Source organism: Ambystoma mexicanum, chromosome 2p (assembly GCF_040938575.1).
Source record: "Ambystoma mexicanum isolate Mex_15411 chromosome 2p, UKY_AmexF1_1, whole genome shotgun sequence".
NCBI classification, from domain to species: Eukaryota; Metazoa; Chordata; class Amphibia; order Caudata; family Ambystomatidae; genus Ambystoma; species Ambystoma mexicanum.
The window spans coordinates 1,484,050,511-1,484,078,380 of NC_090923.1; the positions used below are offsets into that span (position 1 = coordinate 1,484,050,511).

The following is a 27,870-nucleotide window of genomic DNA, read 5'->3' on the forward strand; positions in this document are numbered from 1 at the left end:
CCTATAAGGGTGGTGAGGTCATCCAGTAATTCCTGTCCCAGACCCGGTGGAGAATAAATCGAGGCAATTGCCACCTTTTGACCCCAGATCATTTCCAGGATGAACACGTATCGGCCCCTGGGATCTTGTTCTACAATATGTTGAATAAATGGTATACGTTTGTGTATCAGAATGAGGGTGCCCCTGGAGCCCATTGTGTACCCCGCATGAAAGGCAAGGCGATAGTTCTCTGGAAAAAAGCACAGTTTACCCCAGCCAAGTGGGTTTCCGTCAGGAGGGCCACATCAGGGGAATGTCTATTTAGGAATTGCATGATAAGGCGCCGTTTGATTCCTGACCCCATCCCATTCACATTCCAAGTGAGGAGTTTCAAGGATTTAGTGTGCTGCATGAGGGATGTGTGAGTTTGTATAGAGGATATTTACTACGTATGATGGGGATTTTCATGGTATAGCGATCCATAAGAGATGGCAGTGTACTTCTCGCCTTTACTAAGGAAGCAGGGTTGCCTTGTGGAATAGTGCAAGACGTCCCTAACAAGGGTCAATGATTAGTTCGGCCCATGAGCAAGTGGCAGTCCTGAACTAACCAACAAAGTTTTGAACTTTCCCAACACACCCCCACCCCATACTCCACCCCAACACGAAGTACCTGTCGCCCAAACATGCTGATCCTTCAACTTAAGGTGTCAGCTTAAAAACCAGACCCTTAGATAGGGTCGAAACCAGCAAGAAAAAGAGAGGGGGGGCGGGGGAGAAGAGAGGTCTGACCAGGGGAGAATTCAGACCTTTCCCCAGAGTTCCCACCTTTCGCCCATTGTCGACTTCTTCCGTGGTGGGTAGATTGCGTGTTGATATCGGTGGCGCGGGCGGTGCACACTCGTGTGTCCCAGCAGTGTTCTAAGGTCCTAGTAGGGGACTATAGTTAATTCATTCCTCTTCTTGTTGTGCCGCTGGCACCAGGATCTCCTGTCCCCCCCGTTCTGGGTGTCTCCTCGGGGAGGCCCGCCTAGGTCCGGGTCGGGGTCGTCCTCTCGGTCTCCTTGGTCTTGCAGTCCAATCGCCCTCTATGTGAGCCTCTGCCCACTTCCAGGCCTCTTGTGGGTCGTTGAAGTGGACAGTAGTACCTTTATGATAGATCTTAAGTTGGGCCGGGAAGAGCAGGCCGTATTTCACATTCATCTGAGCAAGTTGTTTCTTGAGTGGTTCAAAGGATTGCCGTGCCCTCTGCACTTCTCGGGTATAGTCCGGGAAGAAGGCGATTCGGGAGCCGTTATGGGTGATCGTCCCTTGCGAGCGTGACAGTTGCAGAAGGGCATCCCTGTCAAGGTAGTTAAGCAAGCGAGCAATGATAGTGCGGGGCGGAGCGCCCGGGAGTGGTTTGCCCGAAGGTATTCTATGAGCCCTCTCCACCGAAAAGAATTTTGAGAAGGATTGGGGCTCGAAGATGTCCATGAGCCACTGTTCCAGGAACAATTCCGTGCATTGTCCCTCTTCCCCCTCCGGCAGGCCCAGGATGCGAACGTTGTTGCGGCGGGACCTTCCCTCCCCATCATCCACTCTCGATTCCAGGGCTTTCAGGCGGTTTAAGGCTTGGGACAGCTGACGATTGATCCCGCCGATGTTGTCCTCCGCTTCGGAGATGCGGTGTTCCACCTCTCCTGTTCTGGAAGTCAACTTCTGCAGATCGTGGCGTAGGAAGGAGACATCCGCCGCCATACTGTCTATTTTGGTCTCCAAGGAGGAGCGAGAGTTGGCGATGGCCGCCATTAAGTCCCGTAAGGAGAGGTAGTCATCTCCTATGGCAGAGTTTGGTCGTGCTGCTGGGTCCACCGGGGCCGGGGTAATAGCGACGGCAAACTGGTCCATGCTGCTCTGTGTAGATGGTTTCTTCTGTCTGTCCTTCCCCATATTTTCGGGAGTTGTGGAGTGTCTGCTACGATGGGGTGGGAATTATTGTATGTATGCCGTTGGAGTGGTCGTACCCCCCAGATGTGTGGGATGGTGGCCGTGCAGCGAGTCAAGTGGGGGGTGTGAGTTCCAAAAGCCTCCTCCACTAGGGCCTGGGGCTTATATGGCGAGAGTACTTTGAGGCCCAGCGCCCTTTGGTGGGCCTTCACAATACGCGCGGACCTCCGGCGCTTCTAGCTGTTCACCCAAGCAGGTGGTGGTCCCCCTTCCGCTGGTACGGTACAGTCCTCAGCGGGCACCCTGTTGGCAAGGTTCGATCACTTACTTCTAACGCGGTTGTAGTCGCGGCGTGGTGTCCCAAAGTGGATACGAATCAGGAGGTAGGAGCCGCACACCACCGGGACCTCAGGAGGGCCGCTATTTCTCCCCCCACCTCTCCCGCGGATCGGATCCGTCCGGGCGTCTTCCGGGTGTCAGCGGGGCTCAGCCAGTGAACAGTCTCAGATTCCGCGAGGAAGGAAGAGAGGATGGTCCCGGGCGTCCGCCTCACGTTCTGTCCCATGCCCCGCCGTGTCAGGTCGTCTCGGGCCTCTCAATCAGTCGGAGGAAGTCTGTCCTCAGACACCGGCGGCCATCTTGGTCGCGTAGCTCCGCTGCCGGTCCTCGGCAAAATGTGGTTTTATCTCCGTCGTCTGGGCAGGTAGGTTCCACCACCTCCGTCAATCCGAGCCCGCAGCTTTATGGGCTCGGTCGCAGTGTTTATGCCGCACGAAATCCCCAGGAATCAGGATGAAAATGCAGGATTATTTCGGCGCTTGCGGGAGCTCACTCGGCTCACGTCCGCATCGCCCGCGCGCTGGGGACTAGTATTTTAAAGAATGCACAAAGCCACTGTGTAAGGGATTATGAAGATAAATCATAAGAGGCGGGGTTGGTACTCCCCTTTGGTGGGAGTGTACAGAGGAAGTCATCATGGGATATGTCCAATGGTTATCTACATTGGTGATTGATTCTTACAGATATGTTTCTAATTAAATTGATGGGGCATGCAAGCTTTCTTCCTGCTGTGTGATGGTTCTGGAAGATTCCGATCTCCTGACAGCGACATGTAAAAGCAGAGGTATGTGACAGGTCGAGTAGTAAGGAAAGAGGACGTGTGGTAGATGATGATTTGCGGAACATGCACACTGCAGACTGGCAATGAAAATGACACACTGCAAGAAATGAATTGTACGAGTGGTAGCCTGAAAGCTTTGTTTTATTGTTGAACTTTTCTAACTGCTGAGAAATAAATAGCCACTAGATAATACTCCCTAATATAGAATGTGATAACACCTTCTCTATAAACATTGAAAGCATGGTTTGCATTGATTACTGGAAAGTCATGAACAGGATGGATTTTGCTTGTTAACTGTGATAGCAAACGGAAAGCCAACGCCAGGTATTAGTTGCTGTCATTGTTTAGCTCTTCAGTGGAAGGTATCTGCAGTCCAATTAAGTCGTTTTCTTCAATCTGTATTTGATATTCCGGCAATAAAGCCAAATCATGCGTGATCCTCTGTTTTGCCTGACATCCAACCTTGCTATATGTGGTAAACTGCATCCAGTTGTCAAGTATCTCCTGCATCAACTGCTTACATCTGTAATGTACATGTCTTAATGTGTGTGTTTAAAATTAAAACATTGACCGTTTATCCTAAATTATTTTATGTTCATATGTAAATATATTCTGCTAAAGAAAGCAAACAATTCACAGCCTTTCGCCAACAAAATTACTATTCACATAGAACGTTTGGTACTATGTGGAGGGCTTCCAGTGCTCCAATATGTGATGGGTAGCCCTTCCTCCCCTGTCACACTACCCAACCCGGCCTGGACACAGCTTGAGGGCTTGATGATGGGTAGATCACCAACCATCACAAGCACATAAAGAAATCTATGTATTGGTCCTGTCCTTTTTCTGATGGCAAAGTGAGGGTATTGGTCTATGTTCGTCCATCTTAGGCAAATAAAGCTGGTTTAGCTGCCTAGCAATGTTACTCTCTCTGTCCTGAATATTCTGAGGGCATAAGTATCAGACAGGGACAGTTTCTGGCACTGTCTGTATGCCCATCCTATAGTTTACAGGGGGGTTAAATACCCCGCACGACCAGTCTTTACTGGAAATATAGACTACCCATTTGTAGTGTTTGTTTGGCCTTTTCTTCACCAGTTTGGTATGCAATGAGCTTCGGTGACATGCACTATCTGTTCCCCACCTATTCAGTGACAAAAATAGGGTCATTCATCAGGAAGAAGCAACATACAGAAGATAAAGGACAAGCGAGAAATCTGAAGTAAGTGGAAGAGGAAAGAAAGAAAGAAAGAAAGAAAGAAAGAAAAGAAAGAAAGAAAGAAAGAAAGAAAGAAAGAAAGAAAGAAAGAAAGAAAGAAAGAAAGAAAGAAAGAAAGAAAGAAAGAAAGAAAGAAAGAAAGAAAAAGGAATGTTGGGCAAGTGCGAAAACCAAGACATCTTGCAAGAGAAAGCTCAGTGTATTAGAACGGTGCTATATTACAGAGAACATACTTTCACATAGGAATATTCCCATATTCGTTCAAATTAAATTTTACCAGAAGAATATTCTTTACAGAAGAATATTTCCACTTCTTTGTGAGGCACAGATTGGGTCAGTTGCCATTTCAAATTGTCCAGTTTGGTTTAATTTATTGTAAATGCGTTCATGGCTTTCCCGCCGTTTGTGTTAGAGGATAACATTCAGCAGCTCATCGGATTTTTAATTTACACAAAATATAGTTCACATTTTCTATTTGCATGTTCGTGTTTGAGGTTGGCATCTGCACATTGATTGGTTGGTTCTTTCGGTTTGGCACTTAGGAGAATTCAGAAGACAGCCAAGCTATGGCAGGGGAGGGATTTGGACTCCCAGCAGGTCATAGGCAAAGACATTCCAGAATATGGCAAAGGCCAGAAAAGTGGCGTAGCAGAGCAAGATCACCCACCAGCCACACTGGTCCTGCAAGTTTTCCTCATAGCTCCGCAGGATGGTAAGCCCCATGCTAATGCCCACCACAGCTCCTGCAAGATGGGCCATGAAGCTTGGTTGAGGACCTGAGGCTGGCAGTGGGGGTGAGAAGCGAAGCCACACAGCACGGCCAACCTCTGAGCTCACTGTGGGAACGAGAGCAGAAAAATAAAATGGTTAAAGGGGATGCATAACTTGCATAAAACGAATCCCAGAAAAACCTCCTTTGACTTTGCAATCAGTAGCCACATTGTAGGATGCTTGCTCTGCCTCTGTCAATGCAAGAGATGATAACTACACACAGAAACAACACAACAGAGTTTCCCTGTAGAGGTGCTGTGCAGATACACCAGATTAGGGTGCTGCAGAACCCCATGCCCTTCCATCTGTATTTATATGAAGCAGGGTTGCGAACCGCAAAGGTAAGACAAGAATGCACACCTCAAATAGAGGGGACCAGGTCCCAATTTTCATCCTTGCCCCAAACAAAACCAAGTTAAGAGTCTACTTACTGCACACCAGTGCGAGGATCATCCTGAGAGCCTTGTACGGACAGCGCATTCCTGCCCAGTTCTACAACAGAGCAAAAAGACCGGGTTGTCAGATACAAAACAAAGAATAGAAAAATGTTTACATGGAAAATGGATCTCTACATGGTTGGATATGGATTACATAACTCAAGGGCACCATGACTAGAGGGCATCATTCCACATTTGTCTCACGTTGCCATTACATCTGCATGGAGTACTCCTCTCATTTGAAATTGTTTACCATTAGGTTGATGGTGGGGGGATGGTTGAGTGTTGAGAGGAAAGGGTCCTGTGTGTGTTTTTATTTCCTTTGGAAGATGTACTACTCCTCTTCTTAGGTGCCATAGCTCAAACCTCACATATATCTAATTTGTTTTCTAACCAACTTGAATGGTATCGACCTGTCAAAAGCAAACCAGAAAATGTTGTCTAAACAGACAATCTTTTCCACCCCCAAAGTGCAGTGGATATACAATTCTGCCTCTCTCCCGACAGAGACGTACAGCTGAGAATCATAGAGTCTGTTTTGTGTGTAAGACTAGTGCCTGATTCGCTAATGCTAAACTGTGTGTTGCACTGGTCATCCCCAAGGCTGATTTGGCTCAACATAGGCCCATGTAAAGACCGGTCTCTGTAAAGTGATGTATTACACTATGTACTCTGGGTTCACCATGCTGTCCTCTTTTAGCATAAGCAGGTGCCAGAAACCCCAAAGGTAGGGGGATTGGAAAGCGATGATATATGCCGATGATTCATTGCTTTGATTGCCTGACGCTATTTACTGCTGTTGTTCTATTTTGCATCATATCTGCTGTTTTAAGGGCCAATCACTCCTTACTGTCCCTGCATCAATTGCACAGCTAATAATTCAACTACCCTATCACCATGGATACTAGAAATAACTCACACTGTACTGTAAAGGTAAACTTGCTTGCTCATACTAAGTGATGCTATACCACAGGGCTCTCTGCCTATCGTCTGCAATTGGTGGATAACAATAATCTGAGTCAACCCTTCACAACGCTTCACAGAGCTTGAACATGTCTATAACGAGATTGAGCTTTTACTGCCGCTGTTGCCTGCATGATTATTAACCAGCCTATCTACACTATACAGTACCCTGCCTGTCGAGTAGCAATTTATACCAGCATCCCACTACAGTCCTTTGATACACTATATATCATACTGTGATAATAATTCAAGCAATAGCTTATTACTATGCTTTACCTGACTTCAGGGCACTATGTATGTCTCCTTAGGTGTACTACTAGCTCTATGTCTTCTGCCTAGCCTCATAAGACCGTCTACCTTACTAGCACCAGACTGTATTACTACAAGTAACATGACGGCTACTTTGAGGGATATTCTCACACTGTCCCCACCGATCAACCATGCCCACCAACAACTACTAAATAACTTGGACCTCTCCTGGAGGGCACCTAACCTTAGCAGACCCTGCAGCACAACCTCCAGAAACAACAGGCTCCGCTCAAGGCTATCCAAACTATTTGAACCGCATGCTAGTTCTCTGACCAATACTGACTATCAAAGAAAAAGTCTACATTGCAGACAAACAATGGCTACTACAGAGCCTGTTCTGATTACCATCCCCTCTCATAGCCTTAATCGCAAAAAATCCTCTGCATAGTCATCCCCATATCGCACCTCAGGATATTGGAGCCTCTAACTGCAATACTGAAGCCACTATACCTCACTCCCTACTCAGACAGACAGCTCCACCTTAGACCTCAAGGGGGCTCTAATAAATGCCAGATCCCTAGTTGCACATGCTACGGAGATATCTGACCTTATCTTGGCAGAAAATTACGATTTTCTTGCCATCACTGAAACATGGCTACATGCTGGAGCAGGCCCTGCCCTTATGCTAGCAGTGCCCAGTGACTACACCATCCTTAGAGCAGACAGATGTGAGGCGCAAGGAGGTGGTATAGCTCTTACTGCCAAATCCAATCTTTCCATGAGACTAGCCCCTCCACTAGACCTGAAATCCTGCGAATCCCTCACGGCCAAACTTCCTACTGCTAATTTTCAAACACTTACCATTCATCTCATTTATAGGCCCCCAGGACCCATCGGTTCCTCTGAGGAGGATATCTCTAGCATTATCTCTGATAAACTAAAAAATACATCACAAGTACTTCTGTTAGGGGATTTTAATCTGGGATTTAATGACTCAACGACCAACAAGCAACTACCATTACTAATATCCTCTCAGGATTTAGCTTCACCCAAAGAGTGAATTCACCTACACATGACAAGGGAAAACTCTCGACTGGGTGGCGGATTACAAATGTAATGCCTTGATTACCGCCATAACCCCTCAGGTATGGACTGACCACCACCTCTTATCATTCATACTAGCAACCAAGAGGCCCATCTCCAGAAATACTTTATCATCTCTTCCCACTTTAACAAGAAATAAAAAGAGCATTACGGTAGATAAACTCTTACCCTTAATCCTTTAACTACTGATCCCAACATACTAGTCGATGAATACAACAAAGTTATGACCTCTACACTAGACTCCATCGCCCCACAAAAAATTAGAAGAGGTAAACCCAAAGCCCACCTTTCTTTTGAAGAACCTGAGAATAGAAAAAAGAAAAGCAGATGTTTCATAGAGGCTATCACGCTGTGCTGAAAATAAAACCAATCTCATCAACATATCTTCCCGCTACAAGAAAGAAATACTCCTAGCTAAACAAGAAACCTACAATAATAGAATACTACAAGCAAACTCCAGCACTAAGGAATTGTTTGTTATTCTAAAAGAACTAGAAAACCCTATCCCAGTGCAAGATAGCTGCGTGAAGGACAAAACTTGGTGCTTCAATATTCAGCTAGCGCTAACTAAGAAAGTCACCACCCTTCAGGACAAGATTGCTAAAAAAAGCTTCCTTAACAAATATGACTCCACTGGACAATACCACCACAACCGCTCATAAACCTCCACACCGCTTCAGTTTCTCCAAAATCTCCATTCTTGAAGTGGGAAAAGTAATCCTCCCCCTCAAACCTTTGAACTGCCAGGGCGATCAATGTCCTGCGCAATTAATTAGAGATGCTGCGAGAGACCTGGCCCCTTTTTATATCAAAATGAATGAACAACTCTTTCTTCTCGGGCACCATCCCAAGTAACCTAAAAGAGTCTTGGGTACTCCCCCTTCTTAAAAAACAGACACTAGATCCTACTATACCGACTAATTATAGGCCTAACACAACAGTGCCATTTCTTCTGAAAATCCTGGATAAGGTGGCCTATCTTCAAATACAGAAGTATTTGGAGCACAACCATCTCCTAGGAACCCGCCAACCAGGATTCAGGCCACAAAATGGCACCAAAACGGTGTTAATTGACCTTAAGGCCCAAATAGACAAGCTTAGGGACAAGGGGAAATCAGCCTTACTTCTCCTTCTTGACCTCTCGGCTGCGTTCGATCTGGTGGACCACAAGGTACTATGTAACACCTGGACACAGCAGCGCATTTCTCCCAAGAGGCTATAGTTTGGATACAGTCTTTCCTTAGCAACAGGACCATGCACGTTTTCTCTGCATCAGCAGCAGCAGACCCTATCCCTATTACCTGTGGAGTGTCCCAGGGCTCATGTGTATCTCCTACTATGTACAACATATTTACCAAGCCCCTTTTCAATGATCTGGACCATCTTGGTATCACCTACACCAACTACGCAGATGCTACCTAGATTCTCTTATCACTTACAGGGGACTACGACAAGGATTTGTCCTTGGTAAATAGTGTCTACCTCATCATCCAGGCATGGACAAAATGGAGCTCATCATCCTAGGTACCACGTCTAACCTCAACAAGCTTGACCCTAAGTACACATCCTTTAACATCGACGCTAACCTGATCAAAGTTGCCAAAGAGGTAGAAATCCTAGGCTTTTACCTCGATTCCACCCTCACCTTTGCCAAACAAGTTAATTCCATAGCCTCTGCCACTGCTTATACAGGCAAATTAATCAGAGCCGGCAAAGCATTCCTCTCGAAGAACAGCTGTATTATTCTGGCCAGAGCGTTAATCTTATCTAAACTGGACTATTGCAACTCTTTATACATTGGTGCCAACAAGTACATTATCAAGAGAATACAGATGCTCCAGAATAATGCCCTTAGAGCTGCCCTGGGCTTAGCTAGGAACAAGTATATATCTGAAGCTAGGAGACAGTATAACTGGCTCTCAACTAGTGACAAAATCAAGCTGAAAACGGCATCACTCACCTACAAATGCCTGAACAATGCTGCGCCCCGATACCTCTACGAGAGATTCATTAGAAAATCCTCCAATAGGCCCACTAGAAGATCCAACACCAACTGCCTGACTATTCCAAGATTTAAATTATCCAAAGTGGGGGGAAGTAGCTTTCCAGTCAAAGCCTCTCAGCTTTGGAACTCTTTGCCCCCTCCCCTGAGAGCTGACCAAACTTACCTGAACTTCAGACAGAACCTCATTCCCTGGCTTAAAGAGAACGACCACTAATATATATATCTATACCTGTACTGTATATAGTTTCCAGATTGTCACTTTAAATTATGTTCAAGATGCATAGTACCTATCGCATGTACCCTACTTCTGTATATACCTTTCCACATGTATCTGCTACTTCCTGTATATACCTACCTTTCCACATGTATCTGCATTTTCTTTTACTTGTTTACTTGTACCTGATTTTGTTCTGTAACTAAGCTGAAAGTATTCTTGTATCTCCTGCGCCCTGATACCCTCGGGTCTGGCGCGCATAACAAATAAATAAACAGAGGGTTTTAAACAGGGCTTTTTCCTCCACAACACATCAGGCTCTCCCAAAAGATTGTTAGTATGTCTCGATGGCTACCAGTAGAGAATGCGTAGGGCATTGTATTCAACAGGGAACCAATAAACAAAGCGCACCACCCGTGTGTCCCCCATGCCACTCAGCTAACACACCTAAACAAGTGAATGGTTGGCAGATGGGTAGCGTTTACTTTCTTGAAAAAGTGACTCCATTTACTGCAAATGTCTAAAACCTGCTGACACATAGAGTAGATGTCATGGTAAGTTCCCTGTGGGAGGTGACTTGATTATTTAAAGTTAACCTATTCTGCCTCGACTGATAGGGGGGCCACTGATCCACAGCTATTCAGACGTCGACCACGCAAACTGAAAGCAAGCCTCTGACTGGAAAGTGCTACCCTAACTAAGGGCACACAATCGGCCTGGAGCTCGGCTACTTGGATTAGAAGCTGGGTTCTCACAGTAGAGATAGGCATTGCTCTCGTGGGATGGTGTTCAGTCGACATGGCATCTCACACAGGCCCATTCACACAAACAGCAGCAGGCCCTGAGTATTGTAGAGTCTGTCGTGCCTTTCGTGGAGAGGCTCATACAACCATCCTTAGAGGTAGGAATGCTAGAGCCAGCAACAACGAATTTGGAGTTGGGGTGGTGTTAATTGGAGGAGGTGATGCATCTAAGCTATTACTTGCAAAAGCAGAATCTAAAAGTTCTCTTTTCTCAGCCACCCGAGAAAATATGGGCCTTTATTTCCACAACCATCACCTGCACCTCTTGGTCCTTTGTAGTATCTTCTTAAAGTTCAGCTCGCCCTGAAATGGGAAAGGTGGTGCAGCGTAAGAGCTTCAATACACAGCCAGAATTCAGTATTGTTTCTGGATCCTCCAACAGTGTGCCAGAGTCTCAATCCTGAGGGCCACCTGGGTCCTTGAAAAGCAAGCTTGGGAGGGCACTGATGCAACCGTGGAAGGATGGAAGGAACAACTTGCAAACTTGGAATACAGGGTTTTTGCTTTTGGGGAGGTTTAGCGGGTGTAAAAGCTTTGGCTCTCTTTAGCCTCAACATTGGGAAGGAAATACTGTGGCCCATGATGGAACAGCAGGGTTCTCCAACGAAAAACACTTTTCCTGCTGGGCTCCTTTACATGTGCCCTGGAGATAGATCTTCTGCACCTAGTTGCACAAACTATTGCAGTTCATATGTGACTTCTTCAGGTATCGCTAAGGAAAGCAGAAATGTATGATCTGTGGTTTGCCTGCGAGCAGGTTAGGACTGGCCTATAGGGCTATAGGACAATGTGCGACGTGCCAGCCCATGATTCATGTATCGGCCAGTTTCTTTTGGCCAGAATGGGTCAGTTCTTGGCCAGACTAGGCAGTTTCATATGTTGCTACACTAGTTTTAACCAATGTTACTAATCAAATATGCTTTCAAATGCATTATTTGCAATATATTTGACCAAAACCGCCCCCTTGGATAGTACTCAAACTGTCTGTTCTGGAAAGTAACAAATTGTAATGTGATTGTGGGTCACTCTTTCATTGGTGCCTGGACTGATTTAATGTCCCAGTCTGACCATGGCAAGGGGAGAAAGACTTGGCAGCACTGAATGGCTTGATTGTCAAGGAACAGTCCCTATGGACCTGTTTTGACTGTATCAAATTGGAGTTGCTGGACATAAGTCCCTTTATTGAAATGGTGCAAAGGTGAACACCTGTCAAAAGAACAGGGTAGCAGTACACTTGAATGGTGGGATGAAACACTGGGGTAGAGCAGGTGTGGGAGAGCATGTACCGAGCACTACACCAACAAGTTCTCCCCAATTCAGTTCTCTCCAGTCTCCAGGGTACTGCAATACAAGCAGTTGCAGAGGAAATTAGCTCCCAATAAAGGGTGCCAGTCCAAAGAATCAGGATTCTACATCACTGACCAAGGGAGCTTCCAACTCCAAATTCAAGTGTTTGACTCCTACCAAGACTGGTCCCGGGATTATCCAGAATTTGGGAAGTGGTGCAACAAGTATGGGGATATAGGGCATTACCACAGGGATTGTCCCGAGTAGATGTGCAACCCAAAAGCTTATATATATTACTTATTTATAAGTGCAAGGATGGCTCTCGCCTTGAGGAGTGTTACTTTATGGATTATGGACTAGAGCTGAATCTGAGGTTGACAAAGGTCTTTCACTTTCTAGGATTGGTTACCACTGCCCCCCAAGGCACCATTGGTTATTGCACACTTTGAAGTTACTAGCAGGACTCTTCCCATCAACTTATGTACTCCTTAACTCCACCTAACCTACGCAGAGTCAGACAAAGGCGGAGAGAAGCAAAGGATGCATGCAGTGAGAGGCAGAGTGTGCTGGAGTCTGAAGAAGGCAGCTGCCGCTGATGAAGCCACACCTACGTGTGTTTGGAATGTTGGCAAATAAACCTCTTGTAACTTTTGCTGATATGTGAAGAAGTTTATTATACACATTGAAAGGTATGCAATGGCGAGGAGGATGGAATATGACTAACATCAAGAAGGGATATACCAGAAAACAAAACTGTTACAGAAATAGGACAAATGAATATGAGAGAAGTTTAAGTGAACTCAATGTCTGGCCCCTATTTACAATTCCTTTTTGAATTCTTTATGCACTCAGTGATGAAGTCCCCTTCTTGGTGATGAAGTCTGGTGGTGAGGCGGCCCTAGGGGGACTTGGACCCCTTTTAACCCTGGGATAGTGGCCCAAGAGAAGATATATCGGGGATCCACTGAAGCACTTGCTTTGCAGGGGCAGTCACATGGATGCAACAACTCCCATAATCCAAGTGTGTGGAAGGAAGAGGATAACACTACTACCCACCGTGCCTATGATTCCTGCTGAGGTCGCCAACCTAGAGGATCGCCAGAGGGTAATAGGGCACCCTGGTTTTACACTGGCACTTAACAAGCTTTCCTGGAGATAGGGTCTTCCCTGATCGATCATGAGGATAATCCTAATCTTTCCCTGTGCCCAATTACAACCAATGAGACAAGTAGGTCAGTCCCTTAGGAACCTCAAGGAGCAGTTGTCCCCTGGAGCCAGCAGCACTGGTGTGCTCTGCTTCTCACTCGCCGGTGTAAGAACCACCCTCAAATCTGTAAGAGCATGAGCTAGGCCAAGGAATCTGGGAGGTAGTCAACCAGCCCTAAGCCCACCGAAGAACTGGAAGCCACCATCAGGGAAAGGACCTAACAGGCAACGCCTATACCAGCAACCTTAACAGAAGGTTGTACTTGGGTACAAGATGGTGGACATTGTTCCTGAGGCTGCAGTCCAGCGAGCACTGGCACTCAGAGGCCCAGCGAATTACAGCTCCAAAGCACCTCCTAATAAGACTGCACACTTGAGTACTCTTCCCCAAACATTAGCTGCAAGACGGGGCCAAGACCCTATAATAATCTACGGTCACAGTCAATCTGTGTGGTAGTTAGGAGGAAGGTGGTTGGAGCAAAACCTGGAAGGAGTATAGAGAGATCTGGAGGAAGGAGTGCAGAAGGAGTTTGTGAAAGGAAACTGAAGAGGAGGAGCTGTTGAGTCAGATGAAGAGACTTCCCTGGTAGCAAATGGTGAGAGTAACAATGGGGGTTGAAGTTACATTGCAGGAGGTATAGGGTGAGTTGGAGTGTTTTGAGGAGGTGGTGAAAGATTAAGGTGAGGTGTTAATAGAAACCAAGGAGGATTGTTGTTGGAGGAGGTAATTTGTTGGAAGAGGTGGCTGGTGGAGGGAAATGATAGAGGAGGTGAATCACAAGGACAAGGAGGTGATAGGACGAGAGACCACGTAAAGACAGGAGGGAGGGTGAGGCTCTGAGAAGGGAAGAAGATATAGATTAAAAGAGAGAGCTTAAAAAGAAACGTGAGAGTCCTGAGGGAACTGATAAGAGAAATAGAAGGTAGAGAACCATGGAGGTATTTGAAGATACTCCAGAGGTGGAAGAAGAGTGGTACAGAAAGGGGTGAAAAGGTCTTAGCAGAGTTAAAGTAGGAGAACACAGAAAAATATGTTGTTTGAAAATTTCAATAGGACAGTGCTGTATTTTTGGAGGTGGAAGTTGATGAAAATCTAGAGGAGGAATTAACAAGAGGTGTTAGATATTGGATGTTGGCGGAGAAGAAAATTAGGACGTGGAAGGAGCTCAAGAGAAGGGATAAGGAGATAAAATAATTAAAGAATGTGGAAACACAGCAAATTAAATATAAGAAGTGGACAATGCGAAAGTGCTGGGTCCAGAAGAGTAGTACAATAGAAGCTGTAGAAGAGGCCATGTACCTAGATAGTGTCTGGAAGTATAAGAGGGACAGAATGTATATAGGGAATAATTTGACACAGTAGAAAGTTTGAGCCGGTTGTGAATCAGTGTGGAGAGTGCTTCTGATAGAGAGGGGATGCCAAACCAGAGAAAGCTTAGGATCCCAGTCGAGGCACCAGGATCCCTAGGAGCCTCACCTAAACCAGCCCCTTTCCAAGAGACACTGTGATGTTACCTTCAAGAGACCCAGAAACAACTGCTTGGACTTTCCCTAAATACGGTCCAGGAACAACTTTGAACTGGCACTGGGAAGACCAAAGGAGAGACTACTGTGACTGGAAACCTGACAGTGGAGAGAAAGACTAAAGTGAGAAGTGACCCCCGGAAGTGGTCAGCTCACAAACCTTGAAAGACTTTTTAGTTGCCTTGCCTACACTCTTTCTTTCTTCAGGCCCTAACTTGTACACCAACCCCAAATACAATCTCTTCTTTTCGGCTTTCCCATCACCTTTACACGGATGATAATCAACTCTTTCTATCCTTCTCTCAGATCCATGCTACCATCTCAACCTGTTCGTTGGCCATTCAATGTTGGATGTCTGAACACTGCATGGCAAACTCCTCCAAAATGGAGGTTCTATGTTTTTCCTGCTCCTCTATCTGCCCCCTCTTTACGCAGCCTCAATTTCTTTTCCTGCTCCCCACTTATCTGTCTCTTCTACTGCTCGCAATCATGGTGTCCAATTTGACTCTTCTCTTTCCTTTTCACATTTTCTCTCTTTCTCACTGCTCCTGTAGAGCCCCCTTTTTTAATATTCGCAAAGCACGCCCATTTCTCACCTTCAATGCTACCAAACTTCTAATTTTCTCTCTTATCTGCTCTCAACTCTTCTACTGTTCCTCTCTGATCTTTGGTCTTCCTATCTCCCACTTATCCCCACTCAGCTCTATCTATAATTCCTCTATCCATCTCTTATTTTCTTATTCTGCCCGTGACTCTATCTCCTCTGCTTTTTCCTCTCTTGACTGGCTACCTTTCTTTCTATGCCTGGTTTTCAAATCTCTCCATAACGTTTCTCCTCCCTATGTCTCTTTGCTGCTCTTGTTCCATTCTCCATCCCGCCTCTTTGCACTTCTCCATTGTAATGCGTTGCCACTGGCTCTTCGCTCTCTTTCTTCTTACCCTTTGTTTTGAACCCGTCCTAACACTTCCTTTCCTCGTGATGACTTTATTGGTTTTTGTTCCCATACTGACTTTTGATGTACCGTTTTTATTGTAAAAATTGTATTATTGTAAAACGCTTTGGCGTAGAGCACTATATCTAAATACAAATAAAATACACTTGTTTGCACTTTATATATATTTGGTGTCTGATTCCCACTGGCTGTCCTGTCAACTCTTTCACACTCCCTACGTTCTTCATCTCAACTTCTTGCTGTTCCTTGCCCTTCTTGCACACCGTCCTGTTTCCTTTCTTTTGAGCTTCTTGGTCCCAAATACTGAAACTCTTTTAAATTCCATGTGCAAGCTGCCTCTTTCCTGCATATGTTCTGTTCTTTACTGAAAGAACATCTCCTTTACTGACTGCCTCTTCTGGACCTCCCTTTTTGATATCTAACTCAGGAAAGAGAAGTTCACTTTCAGACAGGAATAGTTAGAGTTTCTAGTATATACAGTGTCATCCAAAGTCATTGAAACTAAAGAAAACCTATTAACACGTATAAAAGTATCCCCCGAACCACAAGACCAGGAACAGGTATGCCTATAAGACTTTTGAATGAATATTGAGAGTATGAGAAACTTACTTAGAAATGGAGTATAATATAACTGGACAGACAAATGCGCAGAAGCTTTTAAACGATAGAAAAAGAAATAGCTGAGGCTCAAGTCTTTTGAATGAATATTGAGAGTATGAGAAACTTACTTAGAAATGGAGTATAATATAACTGGACAGACAAATGCGCAGAAGCTTTTAAACGATAGAAAAAGAAATAGCTGAGGCCCCTTCATTTAAAGCTTCATTCCTGACAAAGAAACCACAATTGTAGTCAATATCAATGCCTATGGTTTAGATGCAAGTTTGATGCAGAGAAACAAGAAAGAAATATACATAGTGGCATTCGCTTCAAGAATTTAAGTTGATTTGGTCGAAAACATTTGGTCGTGGGAGATTTCATCGATTTCTTTTTTTGTAAGGTGCATTTTGACGAACATATATGGGGGGAGACCGCCAGCAGTACCCCCTAAACTCCCTACCTTAATTATTCCCCTAAAGCCACCCCCACATATAATGCGGCAAAATGTATTTCGAAAAACGCAACGAAATCTCCTTTGACCAAATGTTGCGTGCACCATTCCCGCTTCAAGAACCCTCAGTGCTTAAATTCTGAATAAGTGCCAGGGTCCAAATATTTTCTATGACCCAGTCCCACAGTGATTTTAGCTCCCCACCTACAGATGCTAACACCCAAGGCTGCTCCCCTCAGTGTCAACATATTTGTGGGTTGCAGCTCCAACTCCCATGGTTTAATGGAAGTGATGGCTTCACTGACTAGAGCAGATGTGTGATTTACAAATACCAATCAACATAACAAAAAAAATAACATATTAGTTGCTTGCTGAAGTGAAGCAAATGTTTATGTGCTTCTTTAAACACATTGTGCAAGATTCTCAAAGCTTTTTTGGTGCAAGTGAAGAAATGCTGTAATGCATTTTATCACTTGTGCCAAAAAAGGAGCAGCGTATCTTAAAGGCATTAGTTCAGATGCCCTTTTTCTCTCCTTTGCATATTTGCGCAAATCAGCATATGTTTCTGCACACTTCAAAGTGCAAAACGGAATCACAAATGGGATGTGCTTTTAAATGCACAGAAATTGACCCGTTCCACCTGTGCCTCTTTAGAACTAGCGCTGGAGGGTGTGGGGGCCCAGATCATGGCAGTTTCATTTTTGACCCAGTCAAGATTTTTTCTTGAAGTGCGACAGCCGCAGTTTAAACCACAGCGGTCACACTTGCATTTTCATCCCCTAAACTGAAATGGAAATGCTTCGTTTTTTTCAAGCATTTCACCGAGATGGGCCCTTGGATGTCTGTCTCGGTGAAAAGTGCTTCCTGCAACCATATGGTGGCTGGGAGCCTATCCTATACTGGTGTCGGGAACATGCTGAAAAGTGCATCTTTGCGCTACTGTCCAGTCATTCCTGAAATGCGAAGAACTAGTTAATTGTCCCAGGTACTGTGGCTTCTGCCTGCAACATAAACCCTTCATCCCAAAAAAGAACTTCAGATCTGCTGTCAAAGCCTTCGTCCTCTCCCAATGCCCTTTTCAAAGGTCTTCTGGTGACTATCCTGGCACCCGTGAGATGTATCCTCCATGTTGCAGCATGACTCATCAAAGGACTCCACAAATTTGACACATCACCCTACCCTCATAAAACAGCATTGGCTCCCGCTGCAAGCCTGTATCATGCTCAAATCCTGCTGCATCAATAGGATGTCACCCTGAAGTCCCCAAGCTACCTCATCGTAAAACGCAACATCTCTAGGGGCCTATGAAGTATGGACATGTGCAGACGGAGTTCAAGTCTGGTGCAGGAAGTAAAGAACCAGAAGACAGGCCTTCTCTTTCTATGCCGCAAGACTCTGAAACCTCCTCTCCATCAATATCAGTCTTACGCTCTTGCTTCTACAGTTCAGCAAGTTGCTCAAGACCCCTCTCTTCAAGGAATGGCCCCTCCCTAACACGTAAGCCCACAGACCCTCCTCTCCATACCCTACTTAGGACTGGGTGATCTGATCCCCACAGTTTCCTCCCCTGTTCGTTTGCAGATCCCTTGCTGCCAAATTTCCCGTCCTCTTCCTTTCCTGTTGTTAGCTCCCCGATACCTTGTTGTTCTTCTTTCCTCACTGTATTCTCCCTCTCTGGTTGTAAAATGCTCCGTTGCTTCCTGAAGCTAGGTCTGCGCGCAATAAAAACACTAGTAATAATAATAATAATAATAATAATGATACGTGTTCAAGTCGTGCTGTGGTAGTGCTGCCATAGCTTTCAGCAAAGAGTGGTATCAATTTACTGAGGGATGATGAACAGTGTGCTGGCATAAACAGAGGGCGTTCTCACATTTAGCTCTCTTCAGACCCCCTCAGGTAACCAAGACTGCCAGATCCAGACCCTGGGGTGAACTAGGGAGGGAGAATCACCTGAGTGGAGGGTCCTTGGGGATTGGAGTGAGGGTACCTGATAATGAGACATGATATCCCCCCTTTCCTGATATTGACCTCCCTCCCCTGCCTTACCCTATTTGGGCTACTGTCAGTCTCATTCCATCATCCCTGTAAATTCCCTTTGAGTACTGGGAAGAAGAAGAGGCAGCTAGGAGCAATGCAGATTTCCCATTATAAAGACCACTATGGTACCGTGATGAGGAAGAGATGCTTAGATGCATATAGCCATGAAGATCAGGCATGTCACACTAATGAGTTTACACAAAGTCAGGCAATTAGAAATGACTTGTTGCACCTGAAATCCATCAACAGTCAGGGAACATATAAAAGGTGCAGGAGGACTGGAGAACCAGAGAAATACCATGCAGAGGGGATGAGAAGCCGAAGCGCCGAAAACGCTGACAAGGTTCCTGGGAGTCCCGCCGCGAGTGCAGTGCCGGACTGGGAACCCTTGTCAGGAAGGCAGAGAGCGACCGCTACGAAGAGCAGAGGTGGAGCCTAGCATGAAGGCCAGGACACGCAGAGGGAAGCACCTGGTAAAGCGGAGTTGCAGTCCGGTAAATGTCAGTGGATACTTGGGACGCCATGGGACTGTGAGAGGGGCTTTTGAGCCCGAGTCTCACACATTTTGAATGCTGGATGTAATGAAAAGCTGAACATTTGCAATCTTTAATGCTAAATGTAATGAAAAGTCTGACAGAATGTAGCAACAGGGGCTATTAAGCCCAAACTATAAAAAGGTGACCAACATTGAATGTTGAACAAGATGAGATTGGCTATTGAACCCATATAGTGAACACTTATACATATTGCTGACATTGGCAAGAGTGGCTGCATGAATCTGCACAACTGAAATTGTATAATGTAATCATTGCCAAAAAGACACCTCCAGAGTAAAGTGAAAGACTTGAACTTGTGAACCATTGCATATCAGTTATGGGAAACTTATAGTTGCGTGTCCTGTGATGGGTGGACCGTGCCTTCTGACAACTGCACCTAGATCATTGTTTCCTAGGATCAACTTTGCTAACATCAGGACTCCAATCATAAGAAAGATATGTGGTTATTGGTTGTGTGACCTGTGATGTGTGGACCATGTGGTCTGACAACTGTGCCTAGATCAGAAGCCACAAAAAGATTGGACAAGCAACTTATAGGTGTGAACCATTGTGAAGCTAATGTTTGTTTGTTTGTTTGTTTATTTATTTATTGTGCGCGCCGGACCCTGGGGTAGCAGGGCGCATGAGACAAGGAGATTTACAGCTTAGTTACAGAGGTTACAGGTTACAGAACATGAAAGAAAACAAGATATTCTAGGCTCCACAAGGTCAGACAAGTACAATTGAAGACGATACGCAGCCAAGCAGTCAGCTAATGACTAGCGTTTACATAGTAGCAGGTCAGTCTGTCTCAGGTGCAATACATGTGGAGGTAAGTAGGGGAAAGTCAGTTATATGGCTAATCAAAGGACGGGACAAATGAACCCTATAATCTCTCTTGTGAATGTATAAACCTATGAACATTTGGTAACAAATGAACTGCTGGAAGTGACTTTTGGGGAATTAAACACAGAGTTAAAATTGGAGAACGTTTGTCTTGGGGAAGGGAGTCCCAAGACTACAGTGTGGTGTATGAGCTTTTGGTGCTTTTGAATTTGGGAAAGGGAGACCCCTCTGATGTGAATTGTGATATTTGAGAATCTACAGAAGGTAACTTCGGAGCTTTCTCAGTCCCTGCTGAAAGGAAGTTATATTGGAACTGTGTTGAACTTGAATCAGAGAACTTTAGAGGCACTTATATTTCCACTTTTTGAACATTTGTTTGGGAACACTGACTTTTTGGTTGAGAGCATTTCCCTGCTAGTTATGTTGTAGTTGTGAGGACAATCATAGGTTTTGACACAGACAGACTTTTTGCTTTTAGACTTATTGACATAGACATCCTTCATATTTCTTTAGGCAGGGAAATCCCACCATAGAATAGGGTTAGTTGGGCGTTTCCCATCCTGATTATTAATAAAGTTTTGGTTGAACTATAATGTTGTTGTCTGTGCCATCTCTCTTGATACTATGACTGTCACATTCCAACTCAATATTTTTCATGAAAATGTATAACTAGCATTGATGTACCAGCTTTGCTCATCAGGCTCATGAATAACAATGGGCCAGCCTAGGATGTAGACACATCCTTTTGATGTGACCAGTAACATTTTAGACACACTAGACATAACACTCCATGAGCAAGCTTGGGTAGTTGTGAAACAAATGCTCAATCAAAGAATGACTCACCATCAAGTCCCTAATTCTTAAAAATTGCCCTATGTGAAAGTGAATACATGTTTGGCAATGAGCAATGCTTGCAGATGAAAGGCAAAGCTGGGGAAGCAGCTTTTGCCACTAGTATTGCCAATTTCATGGCCTGCTTTGAAGAACAAATTCATTTTTTCCCAACATAACTTTTCGTGCAACATTGTTTGTTGGAATTGTTACATCAATTGCATTTTTCTGATCTGTCAAATTTGTTTTCTCCTTTAATTATTATTATTGTTATAATTTTTTGTCTCTATTTAGCTATTTATTGCTTGCTTGCTTCGCTTCGTTCATGCTTGGTTATTTGTTTATTTGACCTACATGTTCAAAATTAGTGATTGGAGTAGGTGGCTTCGAATATCCTATCTCCCTTCCTGATTGAGAAAGGAGAAAAGAGGGCTCCGAGACTTTATTTCTCTCCCCCTTTCCCCCTCTATCAAATGTGCTTAATGTGAGTGCACCGCTCACCTACCCATTGCCTTATGTTCCTCGCTTTTTATTTTGCGCTGCACTGATTGCGGGGCTGTGAGGCTAGCCCTCTCCCCGCCTGTGGAGGGCAGTCATATGAGCATATTGCCTTTTGCATTTGTCTTTGGGGGGAAATGTATTCTTAATTTGGCATTGGGTATACTATGTGTGTGGTCAACTTATTTTTATATGCATTGCTGCTTTTATTATTGGTGCTAATACGTTTTTTTTTTGTTTAAGTGCCCCCCTCTAAGCTGATACCTGGCCCGAGAGTAATTGTTTACTCTTTTGTAGTTTGTACATTTGCATATTTGCACATCTGTACCCCGTACTTTGGCTGTTTGGTTTCCCCCATTGGCCAGCTACGGCGTTTGGTGCGCTTGAAAGTAATTCTGTAATTTTTTCTCCCTTTCTCTTTCCCTTGGCTATCTCCTTGTGAAACACTATAGGGCAGTCTGTGTAAGATGAGGTGATTGGTCTGCAAAATGGTAAAGCGAAAATAGAGAGAGGAAGGGACTATGGCTACCGCTGCCAAAAATTCAAAACACAATAGAACCTCCAAGACCATCATAAAGCCAGCAGCTAGGGCATTTAAATGTGAGTCAACTTTCACTGAACTCCTACTTAAAAACTATGGCAGGGAATTTAGCTGATAGAATTCAGGTGACAGAGAAAGCCATTTGGGAAGCTGCCTCCTCAATTGGGGCAACAAGCCCTATGGCAGTTGGCGAGTTGGGAGTAAGGCTCCCTGCACTTAGTACCTCGCTACTTGAGAACTCAATAGAGGTCGTAGGGGGGTGGGGTTGGGGCACTTTCAGAGGTGCTGGCAATAGATAGGGATATTGAAATATTTAATATTCCCAGTGCAAGTGCTTTACCCCCAGCTCCCCTTGTGAAGGTCGTTGAGTCCTAATGCAATCCGGGGCCAATAATGCCATCCAGGGATGACTCTATAGCATCATCCACAAAAGACAACGACAAAACCTGGCTTGAGACGCTTCTGGATAGTAAATTGAAACCCCTATTCTCCTTGTTAAACGTAAATAGGGGTTCCTTGACAGGGTTTTCGCCCCGGATGTCCAATGGCAAAATAGTTTGGATGCCACCTTTGCATTATTGGAATCATTCAAAAAGGGGGTTTGGAAACCCTGACAATAATGGACGATTCAATCAGAGCCTTAAAAACCAAAGTGAATGTCGTCATCCAAAATAGCACAGGGAACAGCCTGCGTTTAAAGCAGGCCGTAACCGGCGCAGGCAATCAATTGCGGCAGGGGAAAGGGGAGGGCATGCTCGCTGGCCACTTCCATCCGGGGCCGATTCCTACACTAGCACCGTTAAATTCCACCAGAACAGGGATACCTACGGCAAGGGCTACTCATCCTCATGGCGTCCAGTCCAATACCTTGCACAGAGGAGGGGAGAGTGGGGCTGGTGTAGTGCTCAACCATCCTCTGCCGACGGCCCCCCTGGTGGGTGTGATAATGGGGGTGCACTGTCTTTCTGACAGTGCCACTGAAACCACTTCATCATTGATGAACAAAGAACACATTGGATTAATTCAAACATAATGGGTTGGGTGGGTCCCACAAGGAAGCCTATTGAGGGCGATTGCATAGTGGTCTCTTTTTCAAACCCTGTATTAGTCAACCATTTGGTGACATCTAATTTAACAAGGGGTCTGAGGGCCAGTGGTGCTAAACATGAGAGTAGACTGTTGTGCCTGAACCATTTTTACCCCAAGGGAAGGGGGTGGCAGCCCAACCGGAGGGTAGAAGGAATTGGCCTTCACAGGGGGAGATCCACCAAGGCGAGGCAGTTCCCCCTGGTGCACCCAGTGTGGATCCTGTGTCTTCATTGGTTACCGTCGGGACCAGTGGCCGTTTTTAATTGGGGAGGGCTGTTGCAGTTGGGAATTGTGCGGTAATTAATCGTTTTGAGGCTCTAATATCAGTGGATGCCCAGGATTGACAGGAGGATGTTCATTGCCTGTCCCCAGGTGGGGCAGGGGATGTGGGGACCATCGTAAGACCTGCCCAGATGGGAGCTTTGGTGGGGGATTCAAGCATCATCATTGGCCCTGAACCTAGTGGGGCAGAGAAGGCACTTCAATTTGTCTTATGGAATATAACGGGTGCAAGGAACAAATTGCAGTTAGATGAGAACGTGGAGTTTTAAAAACTTCACGAGATCATACTACTGCAAGAAACATGGGACTTGGAGTTGCCCCACCTTGATGGTTATGCTTCATATGGTATCCCTGCCAAAAAAGAACAAGAGGGGGCGGAACTCTGGTGGTCTGGTAGTGATGGTCAAAGCCTCCCTACCCTGTCGGGTGGAGGTGGTTGAGACCAGGTATGAATTTCTACAACTCCTGAGGTTCAAGTTTCCAGGCACAGAGGGGTTCAATGTATTGAATTTCTACAATAGCCTAAACAGGCTTTTGTATTTTTGGAAGGAACTTGGGTTTGGTCACCCTAAGTTACCTGGGGGCAACCAGATGTGGACTCCCTGCTCACTGTGTTCAGAGAGGCACAGCTCCACCTCACTGATGAGGCCCAACAAGGCTGACACACGTGTATGGGGTTGCTGTTGGTACTCTTGTTCAGAAGGGAATTGACATAGCATTTCAGTGCTGGACTACCCACGTGGGCGGGACAAAGACTGATGTGCAAATGGGTATTTCCTGCCTGTGAAAGGTACTGTGAGCAAAAATCAGATGGTTGCGAACTCTCAGAGTGGTTAATAACCACTGAACAGGTTATGATGCAGTGTTCCTTCGAGAAAGGGGTGCCTGCTACCTTTTTTATACATTGGGGTCAATGATGCTAAGGGTTTTTGGGACTTCGTATCATGGGGGTCCTGTGACAAGGTAACTCAAGGCCTCTCGGAAACTCATATCGGGGCATCAGATTGGGTCTCTTACTTTGGAACCTTGTATGATGATAGTCGAGCCAGAGAGGAAAATCTGTGTGGTGGTGTGGCTTTACGATTCTCTCTGGACGAGGTGACCAAGGCAATTGAGGCACAGTCCCGCAATCGAGCACCCGGCCCAAATGCTATACCTGTCGACTACTTTATGAGCCAGATTGAACTATGGGCCCCATTGCTGACCATGGCCTTTAATGCCCGTTTAAGCTCAGGGCATTATCCACCGTCATGGAAAACTGCAACAATATTTCCCATCTTTAAAAAGGGGGACATTTCCAAACCTCCTTCATATTGCCCCATTTCTCTGCTGGATATAGGTTTTAAAATCTTTGGCAGAGTTCTGCTGGGCCATTTGGAGAGCTGTCTCACTGAGAACAAAATCTTAACAGATATACAATTTGGTTTTCGCCCTGGTTTGGGCACCATGGAGCAGGTGCTCAATTTGTATTTACTGATATCCGATTTTGTTTTCTGTATGGGCGAAGTGGTCTATCTTGCTTTCATGGACTTAAGCACGGCCTTCAACAAGGTAGATCGTGTCAAGTTGTGGGCCGTGCTCGTGTCTATGGGGTGTCCTGCAGATATTGTGAAAGTTTTGCGGGAGATCCATTTGAACACTAAAGCCAATGTTCAGTTTGGACCAGGGGGGAGGTGCACCGAATGGTTCAATATTCTACTTGGTGTACGTTAGGGGTGTGTATTGGCTCCTTTACTTTTCACCTTATACATCAATGGGTTGTTGAAGGCATTGTTGAACACTGCAGTGGACTTTCTGCGACTGGGGGGTAGGCCATCCCGGTCCTGGCCTACGCAGATGGCACAGTGCTCATGGCCAGAACGCCCAGGGCACTACAGGCCTTGGTGGATGCTTATGCCTCCTTCATGACCAGCCTAGGTCTCAAAATCAATTCTGTAAAATCAGCGGTCATGAGTTGTAGTGGGGGCAGGAAGTCCATTAAAATGCGCCCTATCACTTTCAAAGGTGACATAATTCTGAGGGTAATTGAGTACGACTATTTGGGTGTCAGATTTTTAGAGTGTTCGACAAGCAAGGCACATGTAACCAAACAGTATTTGCAACCGAGCCAATACCTGGGGGGTCTAGCCCGTTTTTCCGCAAGGTGTAACGGTCAACACCTGGAATCGACACTCAAAGTATATTCCATGCAAGCCAAGGCGGCCTCCCACTATGGAGCAGCGCTTGGGGGTACCAAAAGCCTGGTGACATGCAGGCTAAGGACAATCGTTACCTTAAGAGGCTATTGGGACTCCCTGGCTCTTCCTCCTGTGCATCAGTGCACAGAGAATTGGGATTACTTTTTTGGAGGACGAGTGGGCTGCTGCACCTGGCTTGTTATGGCTTAGAATTTGGGGCAATGATAATGCCTTGTTGTGCCACTTTATTATTAAGGCAATAAGGCAGTAAGGACCTGTGGCACAAAATACCCTGGCTAAAATGTGTTCTAGAGCACATGTCTAGGGTAAATCTGGCGGCAGTGCCTCCAGACACCAAGGTGCTTCAACCAAGGGAGGTAAGATCCTCAAAGCAGGTGGTTACCAGGGAATTTGCGGGTATTCACTTTAATGCAGCACAGGCTTCCCAGGCAAATAGTAATCATCAGCTGATAAGTGGGACGTCCTCCATTCAGCCGTACCTTACTTGGGCTGGCTCATTAGAAGGACCCGGTTTGATTGTCTGCGCCTGAGGGGTAACACAGCAAATTGGACAAGGTATTCGGATGACCCTTGTTGTCTAATTTGTGGCGCCCCTGTTGAAGACCTGGCCCATTTCATCTTGTTTTGTCCGGGGTATGGAATTATTAGAGAGCGGACCATACTGCAAGTTCTAAGATGTACTGACCAGCGCCAATATAGGCCGCATTGTCCTTCTTACTAAAGGCAGAAACTAAATTAACTGCTTGGGCTTTGTTATCGTACTTGAAGGTTGCAATGTTTTTAAGAAGGTTTTTTTTTTAAAGGCTGGTAACTGTATCTTAATCATGTTGTAATATGTGGATGTATAATGTATTGAATACCTTTGTATTTTATTAGCTTCAATGTATTTTCCTATGTGATATTTTCTATGTATCTGTTTAATGAATATTTTTATTATTCGAATAAATATTACAACAACAAATCGAGATAGGGTTCGTACCCGGGGCCCTGTTTTATGTACAAGGTCATCTGACCACAGTTCTAATCTAGTAGCTTTCTCCACCAGGTGTTCCTTTGATCTAATAGAAGCAGCTTTTCAGCCTGGTAGGTGCCAAACCATCTAGTCTTAGGGGGTTTTCCCAAAGACCTCTCTCTTCCAAGGCAAATAAGGTGTTCTTCACATGTGAGACCCATCTAATGTTTTTGCCACCCCAAGATGCATAAGATGGATCAGGGCCTCCTGCTATCTTCCGAGGCCCTCTGTTCACCATAATCTGATCCAATGGGCGCTTTGAAGCACAATTTCTTGATGTTTAACCGCCTTACAAATGCACAATAAATAAATAAATACAGAGCTGGTTTAAGGGCGACCTGCTCACCCACAGGGAGAACATCAATCTCCAGATGAACTAACGCAGATGGGGCACTCCTGGGGAGTAATAACAGTTGTTTTAGGAACTTGTGTTCCAGTGAGTCTAATGCCCCCAATGTTCCCACAACCCCAAATCTCTGTGCCTTAGGTAAACACAGGCAGTGCCTGTTTTTTTTAATACAAATCGAGTGATGGGGAAATGGCGCCATTACCATGCTAATTGAACAATTATTTAGTAGTCCTGCTATACTTTCCCATGATTTTGCAGTCTGGGCAAACCACCCCCACCTTTCTCTTAAAACCTGACGCCTAGGTAATCAAAATACTTGACCTGTTCAAATTTAATTTAATTTCATTTAATTTATAAAGAGCAATGTTTAGCATGTTGCAGCCTGAATACCATTACCTTTGGCTTATCTGTATTCAGATTTAACTATCATTTATTACATTGGCTCAAAAAGATATTCAGGGTGTTTTTCAGGTCTTGGGTGGAGGTCACCAGGATATTTGCATTATCGGCGTAATAAAAGGCCAGCTATTTCTCTGTAGCCATTCTCGGACAATCCAAGCTCCCCCTCAAAATTGCATCAATATTATTCTGAACATACACACTAAAAAGCAGGGGAGCCAACACGCACCCCTGCCTCACGCCCTTGTTGACATCATAAGGGGGTGTTCTCTCACTACCAAGGCCGAAGTGGACCACGGCCTGATTCTCAGAATATAATGACTGGATAATCGAAACCAACTGTGGAGAAGGTGGGGGGCATTTCGAGCTAGTAATATGCACCATAGTATGCTCCTTGAGACACTGTCAAAGGCCGTCCTGAGATCCAGAAACACTGTGT

The 27,870-nt window shown here is 45.3% G+C and overlaps 1 protein-coding gene across 6 annotated transcripts in view; it reads right to left on the reverse strand.

Moving 5' to 3' along the window:
* Positions 1-4,587: 4,587 nt before the first annotated feature.
* Positions 4,588-27,870, reverse strand: part of RHBDL1 (rhomboid like 1) — a 1,038,041-nt gene continuing 1,014,758 nt past the window's right edge. For all 6 annotated transcript variants that reach the window (XM_069646126.1, XM_069646124.1, XM_069646123.1 and 3 more), the window contains 2 exons: positions 5,446-5,506; positions 4,588-5,079 (listed from right to left, as the gene is read on the reverse strand). In XM_069646126.1, the coding sequence (XP_069502227.1) occupies positions 4,808-5,079; positions 5,446-5,506 (333 nt within the window). In that variant the 3' untranslated portion in view covers positions 4,588-4,807. The remainder of the gene's footprint in view (positions 5,080-5,445; positions 5,507-27,870) is intronic.